Source organism: Aphelocoma coerulescens, chromosome 3 (assembly GCF_041296385.1).
Source record: "Aphelocoma coerulescens isolate FSJ_1873_10779 chromosome 3, UR_Acoe_1.0, whole genome shotgun sequence".
Taxonomy (NCBI): domain Eukaryota; kingdom Metazoa; phylum Chordata; class Aves; order Passeriformes; family Corvidae; genus Aphelocoma; species Aphelocoma coerulescens.
In genome coordinates this window covers 78,568,102-78,585,991 of record NC_091016.1, presented here as the reverse complement: position 1 = coordinate 78,585,991, position 17,890 = coordinate 78,568,102, and the positions used below count along the sequence as shown (strand labels likewise).

At 36.2% G+C, this 17,890-nt stretch overlaps 1 protein-coding gene across 2 annotated transcripts in view; it reads right to left on the bottom strand.

The window, feature by feature from the left end:
• Nucleotides 1–17,890, bottom strand: part of CDK19 (cyclin dependent kinase 19) — a 120,998-nt gene that overhangs the window by 58,901 nt on the left and 44,207 nt on the right. For both annotated transcript variants that reach the window (XM_069010983.1, XM_069010984.1), the window contains exons 3-4: nucleotides 16,620–16,730; nucleotides 5,811–5,951 (exon numbers count right to left, since the gene is read on the bottom strand). In XM_069010983.1, coding sequence (XP_068867084.1) covers nucleotides 5,811–5,951; nucleotides 16,620–16,730 — 252 coding nt within the window. The remainder of the gene's footprint in view (nucleotides 1–5,810; nucleotides 5,952–16,619; nucleotides 16,731–17,890) is intronic.

Sequence of the window (17,890 nt, the reverse complement as noted above, 5' to 3'; positions counted from 1 at the left end):
AAGTGAGTATCCATATAACATAATTTTAAGTTTTCTGGTGCCTTCATACAACATGCAATTATTTTTATTTCTAGAAGAAGAGCATTAAATGACAAAAATAAGTTACCTACAAAACCATACTATACCAATTTTATAGCACGTAAAGCAATGAGCTACAAAACAGACCCATAAATAGGTAACAGATTGGGAAACAGAGGCAAAGACAAGTTAAGTGAGTTGTGTCATGTGGGAGCAAAGTTTTAGAGCAGAGTTCAGGTATAAGTCCATGGTAAGAGACTGCACATTTACCGACTGGCTTGAAGAGGATTACTATGAGGAAATGACTGGGGTTTTTCCCTAAGCTAAAAGTCAATCAGTCAACTAAAAACCTGAAAACTATTAGAACTTTACTGAATTTAATATAACTGTATTACTGAAAATTTAGTAAAATGCTGCTATTCTACAGAAACATTGTGATGGGTCATTTAAAATACTTATTCTGAATAAACAAAAATATTTTTAAAAAACCCCACAAATTATCAGAGAGGATAAAAAACTAATTTGTTTAATCATTTCTGAATAGTCTGTGCTTTTGAGAGAGACAGAAGTTGCAGATTCCCACAGAAAATTATCTGTCTAACCCCTTCCATTTGGGCTTTCCCTTTCTGCTTTACTTGTGACAGGAGAAAACGCAGGTTCCAAATGGCTGCAGTTTCCAGAAAACCCTGGGAGACAACAGCTACTGCACTGTCCACTCCACACAGTTCCACTAGAGATGCGGAGCGGGAGCACTGGAGAAGACAGCTTGCCCTGAGTGCAGTCACGGCCAGCCGGAGCCAGACACCACACTGGCATCTCTTGGCTCTGCTCAAGATTCACCCTTGGAAAGATACTGGGCTTACTGTTACTGCACCAGCTGGGTATCCAGGAGATTTGTTAAGATGCCTGTATCCAAGAGCTCACATGTCTGATCATCCTAAAGGCTGTGTACAGACATTTGCTATACAGACAGATATGCAGAGTCAAAATTAAGTCAACCTCAATTGTCTTCTATGTCCTTCCACCAAAAATGCCCAGATTAGCGCTCCATAAATTCTCAAGGTGGGAGAAGCACACAGACCCTCCATAATCCACTCCATAAACAAACAGAAACTGATTAGCTTAAGCTAATGAAATTAGCTTGTCCCAATACAGATGACATAGTGAAACAAACTACATAACGTAGATGTTATTTTCTCCTTCTTTAACAAAGGAATGGTAATAAAAAAGCTGCAGATGGGAAACCAGTAGCAATGTCTTTACCACAGCTGGATTCCTCCTCCCCCTCCTTAGTGAAATTAAAGTGAAAAGGTTGATTTGGAGAGAAAGGGTTACACTGAGAAAACCCCACACAGACGTGTCCAGATAAAGGTTTATATAATAAAAACACTTAAGCAACTTGGCTCATTTTACAAAGCTACTTTATATGACCATCATAACGAGTAAGTTTTCTATTTCAGAACCCTTAGAGCAACCATTTAACACAATCCTAGGGAGAAGGGGGGTGGAGGGGGAGAAGAAATCTGCATTTCTCTGGTGAGTTTCATTTCCAACATTCATTTTTCAACCAGTAGTTTTAATAATATTACGCAGTATTCTAAAGAAATGCCCAAGGACATAAGTGGAATCTTAAATTAATTTCTCAGTATGGATTCTGTGCACTTCAAACATCCCACAGATAATACCTCCCTTCAGGAAAATACATTCTGTTACAAATAGAAATTGCTTTTATCAGGTGCTAAAGGATATGGTCTCTACCTGCTTTTGACCTTAAGCAACTTATCTACAGAGGGATTATTAGCACAAGAGAGTGCCCAAATCCTTTCAGTTGGTAACATGAACAGACACTGTAAACACTACATGGGAGATCTCCATTTTTTGACATCCTAGCAAAGTAAGACCTTTGCTGAACATTCCTGTATAATCTAAATACTTCACTTCTAGGGGAGAAGGGGACAAAGATCTCAGAACACTCTGAAATACTGTACTTCAAGTGCTGCATCTTCTAACTTGCTCTTAATTCGAGGTATGGAGCACTGATTAGATCCTGTTCAAGTGGACAGCCCACAGTGTATATAGAATATTTTAAAAAGCCAAAAGCTTAGTACTCAAAGGTTTTTTCTCCAAGATCTATCTCTATTAATCTCTTGTTCATAATGAAGTGCTCCAGCAGCTAGCTGAGCCAGCAAATGCTCCCTTCTTCTCTTGCACAGCTTTCAGGAATGCTGCTATGTTGAAATGAGAAAATTATCACTGCCCAATGACACGCAATTCAACAGCAAAATCCCACTCGAAATGGGCTGACAGGAGAACAAATGCATGGATTTTCACAAACTTAGGTCAATTCCACCTTGTGTATAAACTGACACAATGCTATTCAAAGAAATCAGTAATCCAGTGCTCCTGACCCAGAGTCTTTACTTGTTTGAATCCTGCCGTAAAGGCTGAATGTTTTTTAACTGAGAGAAATTAATAGCTTAGCTAAAAAAATATACCTAAAAAGTCATTTAGCACCTTTAAGCTACCCTCAGGACACAAAAGCCAGACACAAAACAACCCAAATACTACAAAAAATTGGACAATACACTACACTAAATTAGTTTTCAGTTTCTAGAAGCATGAGTGCAAGTCTATTTGGTGTTTGCCTCAATTAGAGCACTTTCCCAAAGCTGGACTTGTGCTGGCAGTCTTAAGCTGCTGTAAGTCTTGCATCACAAAGTTATCCTGATTTAATCTTTTAAGAACACTTGCACTCCCTTCTAAGAATCAAAATAGTGCATTTTAACAGTAAAATAACCAGATCTAATGACAGGTGATGCTAGAACAGCTTGTTGAGCTTTCTGCCATCACCTCCAGCCTCACATTGCCTCTGCATCAGCTCCTGTACAGTGAGGGAGCAAGCTCTGCAGGTGAAAAGAGGACACTTTCTGTGGCTTTAACTCCCTGAAGGAGCTCACCATGAGTCAGGTGAGTGTCCCCTGCCAGGCCATTAACATTGGTGGCAATGCCTGGCGGCGTGAAGAGGGGAACCAGACTGTCTCCTTGTGGTAACACCCATCCATTAGCTCAGCCCAAGGAAAGGACATGGAATTCAAGTTGACAAGTTCACATTGTTCACCACTTTTATTACCCTGTCATGCATCTGCTGGCTACTGCTGATCTTAAAAACTATTTAATTAAAAATACCCTAGTAATTTTAAGGTTTTTAAGTAACAAATTTGGTATTCCAGCTTCTTTAAAAACCTCTTTGATTTAAGGTAGTAGTAAATTAAGATTTAAACAATGTTCTTCAAATACCTCTGAGCAAATACCTAACCTCACAGGTTTCTGTTTTTTCACAACATTTGTTAAATAAATTACAGAGATCATTTCCATGTCTCAGGAGAATTTGACCAATATTATGATAAATATTCTTGGAGAATCTAATTTTATTTTTTTTAAGCAATGAAATAAGCATAACATGACTTTCATGGATGTCACCATCTTTGGTCTACATCCAAATACAGGTTAAAAATAGTAAGAACAGAGTTATATTAAACCAAGAAAGTACAAGGTGTTTTGATGCAAAATTTGGTTTACATAAAATAGAAAAATACTTCTCCAGCAGATGTAAATTGAAACAGCTAAGAGAAAAACCAGGAAAATTGCTCCCCAGCTTAAGAAGACATTGAAGAGCTGGTATTTATGTATTATGCAAGAAACTGATTCCAGTGAAATTGTGCCTGAGGTATCATTCACAGTAGCAAAAAGTTACAAGTATGAGCATACAAATAAAAATTACAGATAAATAAAAATTTCTGTTTAATCAAGGATTTAAATTGATTACTGAATTATTATATTAACCTCTAATTTCAAGTGCAGACACAAGGACATATCCAGAATAACATCAGCTTTTTTCTTACCATGATCAAGATATAACTATTTGACATACTTGAATTTTTCAGAAATCAGAAAAATTTTTTTAAAGGCAAAGGATTCTGATTACACCTTTAAATCATTAGTGTATCAAAGCAATTTTTGAACTGGTTTCCTTCGTCTTTCTGAATCCTTTCTGAATCCTGGAATCCATCAGTTTACATTTATTTGCAGACCAAGAACACACTAAGACTTCACAAATTTCTGTTCTTCTCCTCTCTTAATTATGCCAACATCATTCAAGCACTATCATTCCAGAACCATAAAATATAGTCATCTTTTTCACAACAGCAACCATCATCTCCCAGAATTTAAAAAAAAAAAAGACAAAGACATTAGACAACAGTTTTGCTGCAACTCATCAGCAACAGATAAGAACTGTAAAGTAGCAGCACTAGTCACGCAAAACACCTGGTGCTGCAGGCTGAAATAACACCAGAAAGAAAATTCTCAAGGGCATTTGTTTTTATTATCTTAGATACCACCTTGTATTTCCTATCAAAATACCAAGTTCATATATAGCATTTAAGTGTGCATATAATTAATAGTTCCATGAACAGATATGTCTCCCTTAAACAGAGCTGGATATAGACTTTTCAGGTGTTCCTTCTCAAGCTGTATCTAATTACATCTGAGCATTCTGCCAAAGCAGCAGCTGACTCTTTAGGAAAGTAGTAGTTTTAACGTGAAAATCAGAATTGTACATACTTCCTGTTTTTGGTCATGGCTACTATTCCAAAGGCAAACCACACCCCACACCTCTCCCCAAATATACTAACATCTGGAATTTAACAGAAAAACCAACAATAAACTACCAAGGAACAAAGTAAAAAAATTATCCGTAACAAAAACTGAAACCTGTTCTGGCCGCTGCTGTTAGGTATTACAACAAACATTAAATAAAATTTAGTTCAGAAGGTGTTTGTGACTTGTATTCCTGGCCTGCCTTACTTTATTCTTATCTATTAAAAAAAAATTTGCTCTACATCCAAAAATTAATCAAAGTCCCTATTGACTACTAAAAATTCAAGAACAATCTATATCTCACAAAACTTAATTAGAGACTGTTAATTTTCTGGACACGCAGCCCTATTTTGACATACTGAGGCAACTACAAAAAACCAAATAAAAGTAGTGACTTTATACACAGGTTAACACTCCTAGGTATGGTAGTGTATTTGGTATATTAACCATCCCATTGTTTGTCTCATGCCAAACATTCTAGTTACAATGCAAGTTGCAGCACACTCATATTAGTATTCTTTTCATAAACTATAGTAGTACTTCACTTAATTATGAGGAGCAATGGAAAACTTTACCGGGAAAAGGGGAACTAAGACAAGGCTGCCCTTGTAATCTGCAATCAACTTCAAGAGCTACTTCAGGTCATGAGAAATTTCAAGATGATAACTCTTTTATAGTTCTCTTCCCACGGTCAGAAAAAATACCACATGGAAAAGAAATACTCCACGAAAAAACTACTCTTTCACTAGCTTTTATGGTAACTTGCCTGTAAGCCAAACAATGTAAAAGGGTATCAATCACTTTCCTATTTAGATGCCTTTTCAAAGTCATGTGAAAAGTTGTAAGAATGTTCAACCAACAAATATCAGCTGTCTCACGTACTGTTTTCAGATATTGGTATCTGCAATCCCTTTACCGGATCTGGCATCATTGTCTGAGCTCAGATGACTCAGATAAAAACAATGTGAAAGCATAGTTTGTTTTCATGTTTGAAGTCGCAACTGGTCTCCTGCAACAATAACAGGAAGAGCTGTAGGGGTCGATACACAAGATTACTAACAGGGGCTTTTCTGGTCCTACCCAACAACACGCACGTGGAACTTTCTGAACCAGGTATCACATGTCACACTTACCAGATCTCTGTGAAGCACCCAGTTTGCATGGAGGTAATGGATTCCATCGAGGATCTGGTAGAGTAGGGATTTAACCATAGATCTTGGCAACTGCATGGGCTTTTTATTTGCTTTTGAGGCACGGTGAAACTTGATAATATGCTAGAAATAAAACAAGTAGAAACATGAAGAAAGTTAGGTGATAGGTGAGAAGGTTGGGTGTTTTGGGGTATTTTAACTACTAACACTAAATAATGGAATGAAATACAAAGTTTGTTGAACTTTGCAATTAAAGTAACAGTGATGCACTCACAATTCTCTTAAATTGTTTTTATTCTCTGAGTTGCTTCAAAGAACAGCTGTCAAGTTTTTGTGAATAACTAAATACTGGCTACTTACCTTCAGTAAAGGGTCTTAGACATTCTCTTTCCTCCCTCCTCCCCATATGGAATCCTCTTACCCTCAACAGCTAGAGCAGAACAACCTTTCAAACCAGGAATATCTACCAGAAGGAGGACCACACTATGTTTTCACACTTTCCCTCCTCCTCTTCCAAAACACCCAGGATATCATACTTGCAACTACTATTCCCCCCTAAATCAGAATCCCAGTAGACAGAGATTAAGTAAATGTTTTAATAAATATTTGGCGGGGGGGGGGGGGCACGGCACAACTCCAAAAACCCCACACCACAACATTTCAGTGAGATCACGTTCAAACATTGAAAAATGGTTATCTTCTTGCTTCCAAGTTTTGGTTGCATACTTCATTGATGATGACAAGCTGGTGGCTCTTGGATTACAATAGTCAGTCTGCCCACTGGAGGACAAACACCACTTGAAAACACAGAATGCAGTAAAGGAGCCCAGTATTAGTTGAAGAAATGAAAAAAATCATGAAAAGATTGCTGAGAGATCATGAAATAGTCATAAAATAATTAATTCTAAGATCAGTGTGGAGATGATGGGTTAGGCTTGGTTTTGCTCCACTGTACGAGAAATAAACTGGAGTGAGGCCTTTCTACCTTTTCAATCCTCAGGTAAGGTGGGGCTATGCAAGGCACAAACCGAATCTTAATATATAGTCATTTAGCAAACAACTAAGTATGTTCATTCAGATGGAAAAAAAAAAAAATCTCCTTTTTGAAGGCAATTCAATGAAGCACCTTAAATAACAAAATAGTTTTCAATTATGTGTCTTTTGAAAGGTGGAAATAATAAAGGCAGTTTGCATTTTTACTGAAAATGATACAAAATGCTAGAATAGGACTATTAATTACCCAATTCTTTAAACAGGATTTGTCTCATTCAAGATCTTCTTCCTTCTCAGGTTAAAGACGTAGCCAATGGCTGTGCTTTAATTAGACCAGCTCCCTCCTCCACCATCCCCACTCCCCACCCAGTTTGTCACTACTGCTCCCAATGAAAATGGTAATGAGTTAATGGTCACTCATGTTAAATGTTACCTCTGGCTGTCACCAGTACTTTACCCACTGTCAAACTGTACTTAGCAGAAGTGTAAACAGTGTTGTTTAAGGAGAAATAAAAAAGGCAGAAAACCACAAATAAATCAAAACAGCCTGCTTACTCCCTATCAACAATGTTCCCACAGTCTTCCACTACTAAATGTACAGTATTTACGGCTGTGTATTTAAAAACAGAAATTCACAGGATTGTCAGTTTTTAGTATACTCATGAGGATCAGTAAACAAGACAAGCTCTTAGTACCTGATCCTTTAGTTGTGCAATCACTCTGGAAACTGTAATGAAATGCTTTAAGGGATTATTTCCTTAGAAAATTTTTTCTTGTGATGTCACAAGATTCTGTCTCATAACTTCAGCTAGGAGTCCCTAGTACCACACAATGCTCATTGGATAGTGACCTTCATGTGTAATTACAATACAATTTATAAAGCAGTAATGATACCATAAACTCACAAATTAATATATTCATTAATACAAGAGATGAAAAAATACACAGCAACCAACAGGCAAAGGTCATACACAGAGACCCATAAATCCAGTCCTGACCTTTTTCAAAGTGCATGTAATCACTAGAAGGGATTTCTACACCCATTTAAAAACTGACTACTATCCAGACAAAACATTAGTCCTTAGGCACAGAGAAAATGAAAGAGTCTCATGACACAGAACAGGACACAGTTAACCACAGATGTGTTGAGGAGGAAAAACACACGTGGCTGTGCTTCTGGCCCTGCCTCAGCTGCTCTGGTACCTCTGGAAGTTGGGACTGAGACAGCACCAGGTTGATGCCATTGGATTTCTGTCCCTGCCCTCCCATGTGGCTCCCAGTTCGAAAGGCTAAGGAAACAAGCTCCTTTCTTGAAACGGTTATTGAATTGCAGAAGTGAATTAAAACAGATAGTTTTGCTTGAAGAAAGCAGTATCACCACTAAAATCCAACTTCCTGCAAACGCAAATAAAACCTGCCAGCTTACTCTACAGAAGTTTATATCCAAAGGACCACAAATGTCACAGTTTAGAGAACTGAACAAAAGCTAAAACTACATTGCAGGGCCAAGTAGTATAGGCAACTGAAAAGCTGGATTTGGCCCATGACATTGGAATGAATCCACAGTGTTTGTGACCAAGTCCTACAGTAAGAAGTTTTCTAAAAAGAAATAGTGCATCCAATTTCATATAAAGAAAGACCAACATATTTAACAAACACTAAGCAGCAATTCTAATGGCAGTGTCCATCGAAGAAACAGAAGAGCAAACGGGTGCTGTTGCTGAACATCATCTCTTCCACTGGAGGCAGCAAGCCTAAACTCTCTCTCTTATTTCTTTGTATTTTCAGAAATACATCTATATGCCCCTACCACTGTTGTGGGAAATCATACCTCTAATTAAGTAAGAAAAAAATAGATAGAAAAGAGCATCAAATCAGAAAACAACAGGACAAAAGTTTTGGTGATCTGGCAGATCAGGTGTACAGTAAGCTTCAAAGCAAAGGATGCCACAGCACTACAACAATGCTAAAGGAACTTTTTAACTTGAACAGTTGTGCTGACTTCAGCTATGGCAGGGAGATGTGCTCCTCACATGTCAAAACATTTAATATTTAAGAGTCTAAATCCAAGACCTCAGGTGTAGAAATGGATACAGGTACCAACACAAACTAGGATGTTCTTTATACGTAAGTGCACTATGCAAGTGGAGGAGGCACTCTTTACTAGCTTCACTGCCTGAAGAGTCCCAAAGTACAGTTTCAAGTACAGCACGTAACAGCCAGAATCTTGGACCTAATAAAGGTATGGGATAATTTACAGGAATTACAGGAATTGTAGCCTCCATTTCCCAGATAACTGACCTAACCACTAGGCTTCAAAACTAGACTTCTCTCATTGAATAAATCTTTTTGCTGAATAGCACAGAATCAAGACTGTCCTGTGAGTTGAGAGTATAAATCTGAACCATGACAGGTATGAAGCACATTCTGCCTCTCTCTCTAGGAAGCATGAGATGAACTTGGACACTGCAGCTTCTAACCTTCATGTATACTCAAATTCTTTGCTGAATCTTACCCCTAATGGACAACCATTAAGAACAAAACATGGGGACTTCCACAACCCAGGCAAGTCAGAGGCATGTTTGTAACAAGACAGTAAGCAAAGGGTCAAAAAGCTTCAGCACTCCCCATGTCCTTTTTCACTGCAACTCCCTAAAGATAAGTCACATATACTGATACATCACCTGGCCAAAAAAGCTGGAAAACACTCAGACTCATTCAGCAAAATTAATGAGGGATGCCTTAATTGTCAATCCACACTATACCAGTCACATGCTACAGAACAGAAACCCATCCACAATGTTATGCAGACATAAATTCATTTTAATTAGTTCATTAGAACACTGCAGATGCAGACTCTTTTCTGATATATCTAAAATCCTTCAAAATGAAAGAAGAACACATGTCATAAGAGGTGAATGGAACTCCAAGCAATATTGAAATCTATTCAGCAAAATTAGCCAAGTCATTTTCCCCTTCTGTGCATCTGTATTTCTGATTCCTAAATCTTAAAAACATGCTGCCACTGACTGGATCCCAAAAATGATGTGAGTCAATTAGGTATTCACTATTAAATATAAACATAATGTAAAAATTTTTCTATTGCTTGTACATATTTTGTTTTTAATTTAAACAAGACAGCAACTTTGTAGAAGTGATTTTAAGTCTTTATTCTAAATTAAATTAATACTTCACTGACCAACATTGAAGTACACATTCATTAGCAGTCTAGAAAAGCAAGGAAGCTATAAATTTCTGTTTGCAATCTCTGGGACTATTGGTTTTACTTACTAACTGCTTATTCCCAATTTTCAACTTCAAAAAATATAATACAATTGCAAGGAAAACTGGATAAACCACATTATTGCAGTAAGACCATTTTAGCTCTTGAAAAGGCAAGACCATATAAATGACAAAAAATGAAGAGGAGAAACCGAACTAGACATTTGGAAATAAAATGATGAAACAATACTCAATCTAGGAGTTTGCCTGCCTTCTTCTGTGTTAGCTAGTGCATTAAAATTGGTTTGAAAGTTGAAAGTGAAGACCTATGTGCATTTTCTAAATTCTCCACCATAAACAAAGCAAACATAATGCATAACAACACAGAGCAAATTCAAATCCCTAGGATTTACCCAGCAGTTAAATAAGCACTCAGTAAGATCCTAATTTTAGTCTGCTTCCAAGTCTGTGTTTGTGTCATCCCATTCCCAATTCCAAGAGCTGCTGTTCAGTATGACAGAGGTTAAAACAAAGAAACAAGTCAGACCTAGAAACTTATCACAAAAGTAAGAAGCCAGCTAATGGAGAGATTTTATGCATGTCTGACTAAATGAAGTTACAGTGTGAGCTCCCCCCTCAACACACGAGATAATCCCTAGACACAAGCCTCTAGAAAACCTAGACACAAGCCTCTAGAAAACAAAATGCTTGTTGAAAGTTACATGCATCTCCATCAAACTGAAATGCAATCATGCCAACACAGATGCCTCTCCCAGCTGAAGCAAACTGCTTGCGCTCCCTTCAGCAAAAACCCTGCATTCTATCCAATCCCTAATCCAGCCTTTCAGAATAAAACAGAATTATGTCAGTGTGCCAATAAAAAGTAAAGTTACATTTTAATATTGAAGAGAGAGAAGCTTGGATACATGTTAAATTGGTACCACGGTCAAGAGGAAGGTTCATACTATATGGCTTCCAGTCTCATTTTAAACACAAAATTACTTCAAATTACTATGTTTACTTTAAATGTAAAGCATTTTAAAAGAAATCAAATAAAAATCTTACGGTGGTATAAAAAATAAACATGCATTGTTTCCATGATTTTCAAAAAGAGAAAGCAAAGACCCAATGAACCCAAGTAACATTTGTTTGCTATTCCAAACATAAATCATTGTTTCATATGCCTACATTTATAACTCATTTCAGACACCACAGTTTTAGAAATTAAGAAAATTTTGTCAATTTACTTATCACAAGTAAAATAAAATCAAAACAGAAGTGGGTAGAAGTACTTCTAGAGAGATCACTTTAGTTTCCAATTTTGGAAACATTACAGCAATGACCATAAACTGTCCTTCAAAAGAAGAGAGGAAAAATGCATGCTTGTTCCCTCTAAATGATGCCAGTGCATGGCCATCATCAAGTATCTTCTTTAAAATGCCATTAACTAAACTGCCTAACGAAAGATCCTATTCCAAGTGACAGGAGGTGAACATTTTTAGTAAAGAAATTTAACTCGCCAACTTTTGCTAATGCCAGTTTGCTTTAAATATCTAAGCTCTGAAACACAGAGCAGGCATGAACAGATCCTGTATAATTTTCCTAAGTTTTGCCAGGGTCTTTCTAGGTCTCGGATATCTTTCAGTCCTAAATATGTCAAAATAACTCTATACAATGTTAATAAAAAATCATCAGAATTCAGCTACCCTTTCAGTATACATATAAGTGAAACACAAAGTATTCATACCACACCACTCTGTTCACACCAATTTTTCACACGTTTTATGCTTTTGCACCTTGCCTTTGTTTCGAGGCCTGCTCCTACCTGTTGTTTCCTCCAATTCTCACACTTTGTGGTACAGAAAATGCATCCACAAACTGCCCTCAAATTTGTACAAGTCTGGCAGAAAAAGCAAGTATCTGTTCTGAGAATATGACAAACAGCTATGGGCAAGGAATACCACTGCCCTCTGCAAGAAATTCAACCATCACTTTGATGATCAAAAAACCCCATCCATTTCACTTGGAACGAATGCCATAAAGACCTACGCCAGTCCATCGCCTTCTGTCTGGACAAATGTTATATTCTTCTTCCACCCAGCAGAATCCTGTATCGGTAAATATGCATACAAGAGAGAAGACTGCATGAAGAATCACCTAGCAGCATCACCTGAACTACAACAAAAGTGTAGACATTACTTTAGAAACTCAGAAGATAAAAAAATAAAACTGCTACACTGACAAAAGTAATTTCATGTATATAGAGAAATTTGTCATCAACTAGCATCTGAATTATCTTCAAGATTGAGAGCTAAACTGAAGCCTGTGGAAGAAAGAATTGTAACTGATTATACCATATTTAAGGAATGTGTTTAACCTCAGAGCTGTTAGACAATATTCATGTGATTAAACAAATGTGCAGTTTTATTGCACATATCAGTATGCAACGCTCTCCCAATTTCATTTATTATAAAAGATTATTCAAAATGTTGTTAGCTGAAATTAAGTACATTTATTTGTAGACTAAAAGAGTCAACTAGTGTTATGAAATTCACATGTAGGAAGATTATTTTCTCCTTTCCATTATTTGATGATTATTTTTAGGTACACATGACTATGCTAATAATCTCTACCCTGCAGTTTTAAAAAGCAGAATATATACATAACAAGTATTTCCTATTAAAAAAGCCAGTCTGCCCATATATTTTTATTATTACCAACAATAATTCCAAGACTAATTTTACTCCACCTTTCTCAGTAGTATTTGCTGCTAGGCATTTAGGTGTTAGAGATCACTGGAATCTAATAGTAAGAGAAACATTCAACCAAACCTAAAAAAAATACACAGATCATGGTTTAACTGGTCTTGGATAGTGAATGTACTATCACATTCAGTATTATCAAATCATAGTTAATTATTTATGTACTTATTTATTAAGAACCAGCAATGTTTTTTATTGCTATAAAACATACTTAACACATTTTACTATGATAAAAATGTTACCCTTTTTCAGAATGAGATCAAACCCATTCAGAAGCTTCTTATTTAAGTTACAACATATATTTCCAGAAAAGAGGATCTTAAAGAGTTGACATTATACAAACATACTAAATGAGTCTGAGAATTAACTCTGTAAAACTAGGAAAGGTAGATAATCTACCAATATCAAAAGTAAAAAAAAAAAAAAAAAAAAAGTATAACAAAAATGTTGCTTAGAATCAAAAATCCTGCTTAAAGTAGAGAGACTATGGAATTGAAGTCATCAAATGTGTGCTTTTCCATGGTACTAAAAATGTGTGCTTTAGAAAATACTTTCAATATTAAAAATCTGCTGTAAAAGGGAACAAAAGAAAAGTTCTAAATATTATAACCTCTACAGTGGCTAAAAGTAACTAGACTGACAACAAGCAATTCACCTCCAGGACAGATCTCATTTGTATCATACTTTAAGAAAAGTCCATTTTAGTAATCATCATGCATTTTAAAGCATTTGACATAAATTTAAATAATGTCTTTAAATGAACTAGCTTTACACAGGAAATTCTGGACAGCAGTATACTGTCTAGAAGTATAAGACTAGAGTGAAATAAGGACATACAAGAAAGTTCAATAGATAAAGAAGTTATTCCTTTGCTGACAAAACAGCAAAAATTTTGGCATTTAAAAAAAACTTTATTTTTAAGGTCAAAAATTAACATCCTATACACTGAGAACTTTACCAGTTCTCTTTGACAGAGACAAATAGCCAAGAAAATTCATAATGACATTGAGTATTACACCAAGAATTTTGGTAATCAAAGGAAACTAGTTACAAATCATTTTGTCAAAAGAATTCCTAAATTCTTATATATTCTCTATGGTAATCTAATGGCTTTGCACTGTTTTGTATAATGTAACTTGAGAGATAAGGAAAGAAAGTATCTTTGATAGGCTTAGTTATTAATATCAATGACTATGTTTGTAGTCAAGGACAGTATAATCGGTGTTCACCAATGCCTGCCTAAAGTAGTTCAAATTAGCATAGCTTCTACATTCCTTGGTAATGGTATCAGCAGAAGTTACAGAAAATTATTAAGTATGCACTACCTAAACATAAAATTTCAGATCTGAGCAGTTTCATTCTTGAGAATTACATGAGAAGTAAAAAAAAAGGTTCTTGCTCACCATAGAAGAACTTTTTAATAAGTTTAATTAGCACCAACCCTTTAGAACAGGACTTTTTTCAGTATTAGAAAATTAACAGAATAAGATAGCATCTAATATACTTTATTCATCTCTTGCCAAATGTTCCCAGTACAGAAGATGAAAAATATAATGATTTTAATTAATCTAATGATTGAATGTGATGAGCATTTATTCTTCTCATTGAAGCCAATAGGAGTTACTAAAGCTGGGCAGCTTTGAACAGAAGGACAGCTTCCATACTTACTGATTTTGGTAAGTAACTCTAAGCTACCTACATTGGAAAACATTAGTCTCTGGAAATCTACATCTCTCTAGAGACAGCACACCTTCAATTACAAAACTTAAATCCTTATAAACAGATATATCCATGATGAATAGACTTACTTGTCTTTATGTAGTGCTGGGGAAGCACATGGTGTTAAGCAATAAAAAAAAAAGTGCTAAACCCCTACCACAATTTCTACCCCAAAGAGTTGAAAGGGCACAAGCTGTAAAGCACAGGAAATGTGAAACACAACACAACACAGACAGAATGACAAGTGGTTGGTATTACTGAAATGCGTTACAAAATAAGTGGATTTTCAGGAGTTTTTTGAAGGAGGATAGTGAAGGATCTTTACGTACGTTAATTGGGAGGCTGTTCCATGTGTAGGAGGCAGCGTGGAAAAAGACACAAAGTTGGGAGTGAGCAAAACAGACAAAAGGGGAATTAAGAGCGATGCTTGGGAAGTGCTGACGGTAAAGGAAATGAGGACCAAGGTTAAGCCAGAACCAAGAGGGCCTTGAACATGGCCAACTTTATGCAAGGGAGGAAAAAATTCCTGGCAAAGGCTTAAGAAGCGAGGAAACATGGGCAATTATACAGGAAAGGAGAAATGATTTGTGTAGCATGTCCCATAGAAAAAAAAAACGTAAGAGAGAGTTAGGAAGTGGGAAACCAGTTCATATCAAGTACCTCATTGTAACAAACATTTCAGTCTTAAATAATAGAAAATAATTAACTTCACTGAGATTATATCCAATACCCAGCCATATGGGAGGAGTGGCAAGAACATCAAATTGCAGTGATTCTTCTTCTAAAGCTGTTAAATCATGTGAAAAATCACTATGTAGTGTAAAAACCACACGCCCAAAGCAAAATCAAATGGAAAAGGTTAGGAAAAAAGGTGTTTAAAACACACGGCAATAAATGTAGCAGTAAAATGTGTTTGTTGTGACTGTTCCATAAAATGAATAAACTCATTTAATGCAGACGTAAATTCTATCATACAAAGCTGATGCATTTCTCTTCATCATCACTGTCACCAGTTATGTGAAATACACAAACTCTCAGTGTCCACTGAACTTTGATGAAGAAAGCTTTCAAAATACAAACCTGCTAGCCTTTAAGGGAAATAAAATTAAATATCTTCCAAGCTTTTGGAGGGGAACAAATTACCATGATTTTACTTGTTCTGAGCCACAAGTGTCTTTTAAATGGTCTAAGTTTCCTTTCCATCCAATTAAAATTTTATGTCATTTACAAGCTCAAGAGCCAAGTATGAAGAAATCGAGCAATTTGTCACTAACATTTGTAATAGCAACTTCTATATTAATGAAGCCTTCAAAAGTAATACTGGAATTTATACTACCACTTCCTCTCCTTGCCAGTATTTTCAAAGGAATCATAAACATACTGATTACACTTCATGTTTGATATCTTTCAGGTTTAAACACAAATCCAGGTCCAAGCAACTCATATCTTATCAACAGATGTGGAGCTTGAATATTTGCATCTGAGTTCAAGTCACAATGTCACTGATGTCCACCTCTACAATAGACTAAACCAAATCACATAATATTTTGCTGGAAACTTAAAAACAAACATCTAAGTCTCTACTCCTCTTCCATGTAGTTATAGTCCATCAGTAGGCCCATTTAGTTTACTTATTTGTTATTTTATTTCCACTCATACTGTCACAAATTCTCTGTTTAGGATATAGATGATTGCATGTTAGTCACTTGCAGTGCATCTCAGTGAGAGGACTCATCAAAGCAGTCCTTCTCCTTTTTCTCTTTTGTGTGCATGTGCAAAATGTCAGGAAAAAAGTATTAAATACTTTTCCAAACACAGTTTTAGAAGATCTCAATTTAGGGATACTTTCTTTAACTCAAATTAAAGCTTGCAGGAAAATCCTTTTCACTTCAAAACCCAATCTGATTTTAAAAAAAAATTCTACATAGTCTTTGGCAGGCTTTAAAGTGTAAAAGTAACAGGATCTCAGTTAGACCCTTAATTACAGAGCAAGAAACTAATGCATCTCTGCCTATATGAAGGTACGGCACACACACATCAGTATGAACAAGCTCTTATTGCACTGTCTCAAACACTCAGGGAAATCTGTACTTACCCACAAATCATGCTCAGCATAATCAAACAGCAGCCAAACCTTTCTGTCACTGTGAGAAAGGAAAACCTTCTGCAATGCAATCACGTTTGGGTGCTTCAACTCTCGTAAAAGCTGCAGAGAAACAGAGAAGCTCTTGTTACTTCTGTGCTTGTTTAAAAAAGCAAACGCAACAACGAAACCACCGAACAGGTCAAATGGCAAACAAGTAATCCTACAACAGGCCCCAGAAGGAAAGATGCCACTGATTCAGCACATTATCTTCCAAACATCAAAATGAGGTATACACAGCCACTGTGGCTGTGCTGTTCTGCCAGCACAGCTGCCCATCACTGCCTACCTTTCTCTGTCCCATGCTCAGCACAGAGCTGCCCATCCCACCTATTCATCCTACTTACCACCAGTATCTTTCTCAAAAGATGTTATTACACACAAATATAACTGTTTTCTTATCAAAGGTGAACATCAGGATTTGAGGATGCCAGAATGAAGCTTGTACAGCTGGTCCAGTTCTTTGTCTGGACAACAGAGTTCTTGATCACCACATAATTTTTTATTACCAATAATTTTCTTTTGCTTTGGATCCCTACCTCACTTGCCTTAAAAGTTGTTCTCAGAACATCAGGGTGTTTTCAAAGAAAAGTTTACCAAAATGGGTTTCCTACTGGTTGTTTCAATTACTATTCTGTAATCCAGAAATAATCACAAGTTTATTTATTGCTTGCCAGAAAGAAAACTAGGTCTCATCACTAATTAGACAGCATATTAAAGCAGGCACTGCTGCTGAAATCACCCTTCTGCCAGATTAAATCAGTCCCAGAAGCAGTTGGGAATCGGTACTCCCAAAAACATAATTTCCATGGAATCACTTTTTCTTCCCCCCTCTCCACACTGTAGTCAGAAGAATGATTGATCATTTCTGTCTTATCTGAAAATTGTTTGCATCTGCAGCACTAGTATATACATTGCCAAGAATCAATTTATAATGGCAAAATTGTAAATGGAGTAGGTTCCAAGGCAAATGTTGGAGAAATCAATCTTCCCTTTTTTCACCCTAGAGAAAAAAGACTCAAGATGTTTATTCTAGGGGAAATTTAAAAAAAATACAGATTTTAAATTATACTATCTTTTGACTATACAGATATCTGTCAAAGCAAGAAATCTAAAGAATATCATAGCTGCTTAAATGCATTCCAGCTTTCCAGTAAATGAAATAATTTAAATATTTCTTTTACCATGCAGGAAGTGTTCTCTTCTTTTTCTTTCTTTCCCTA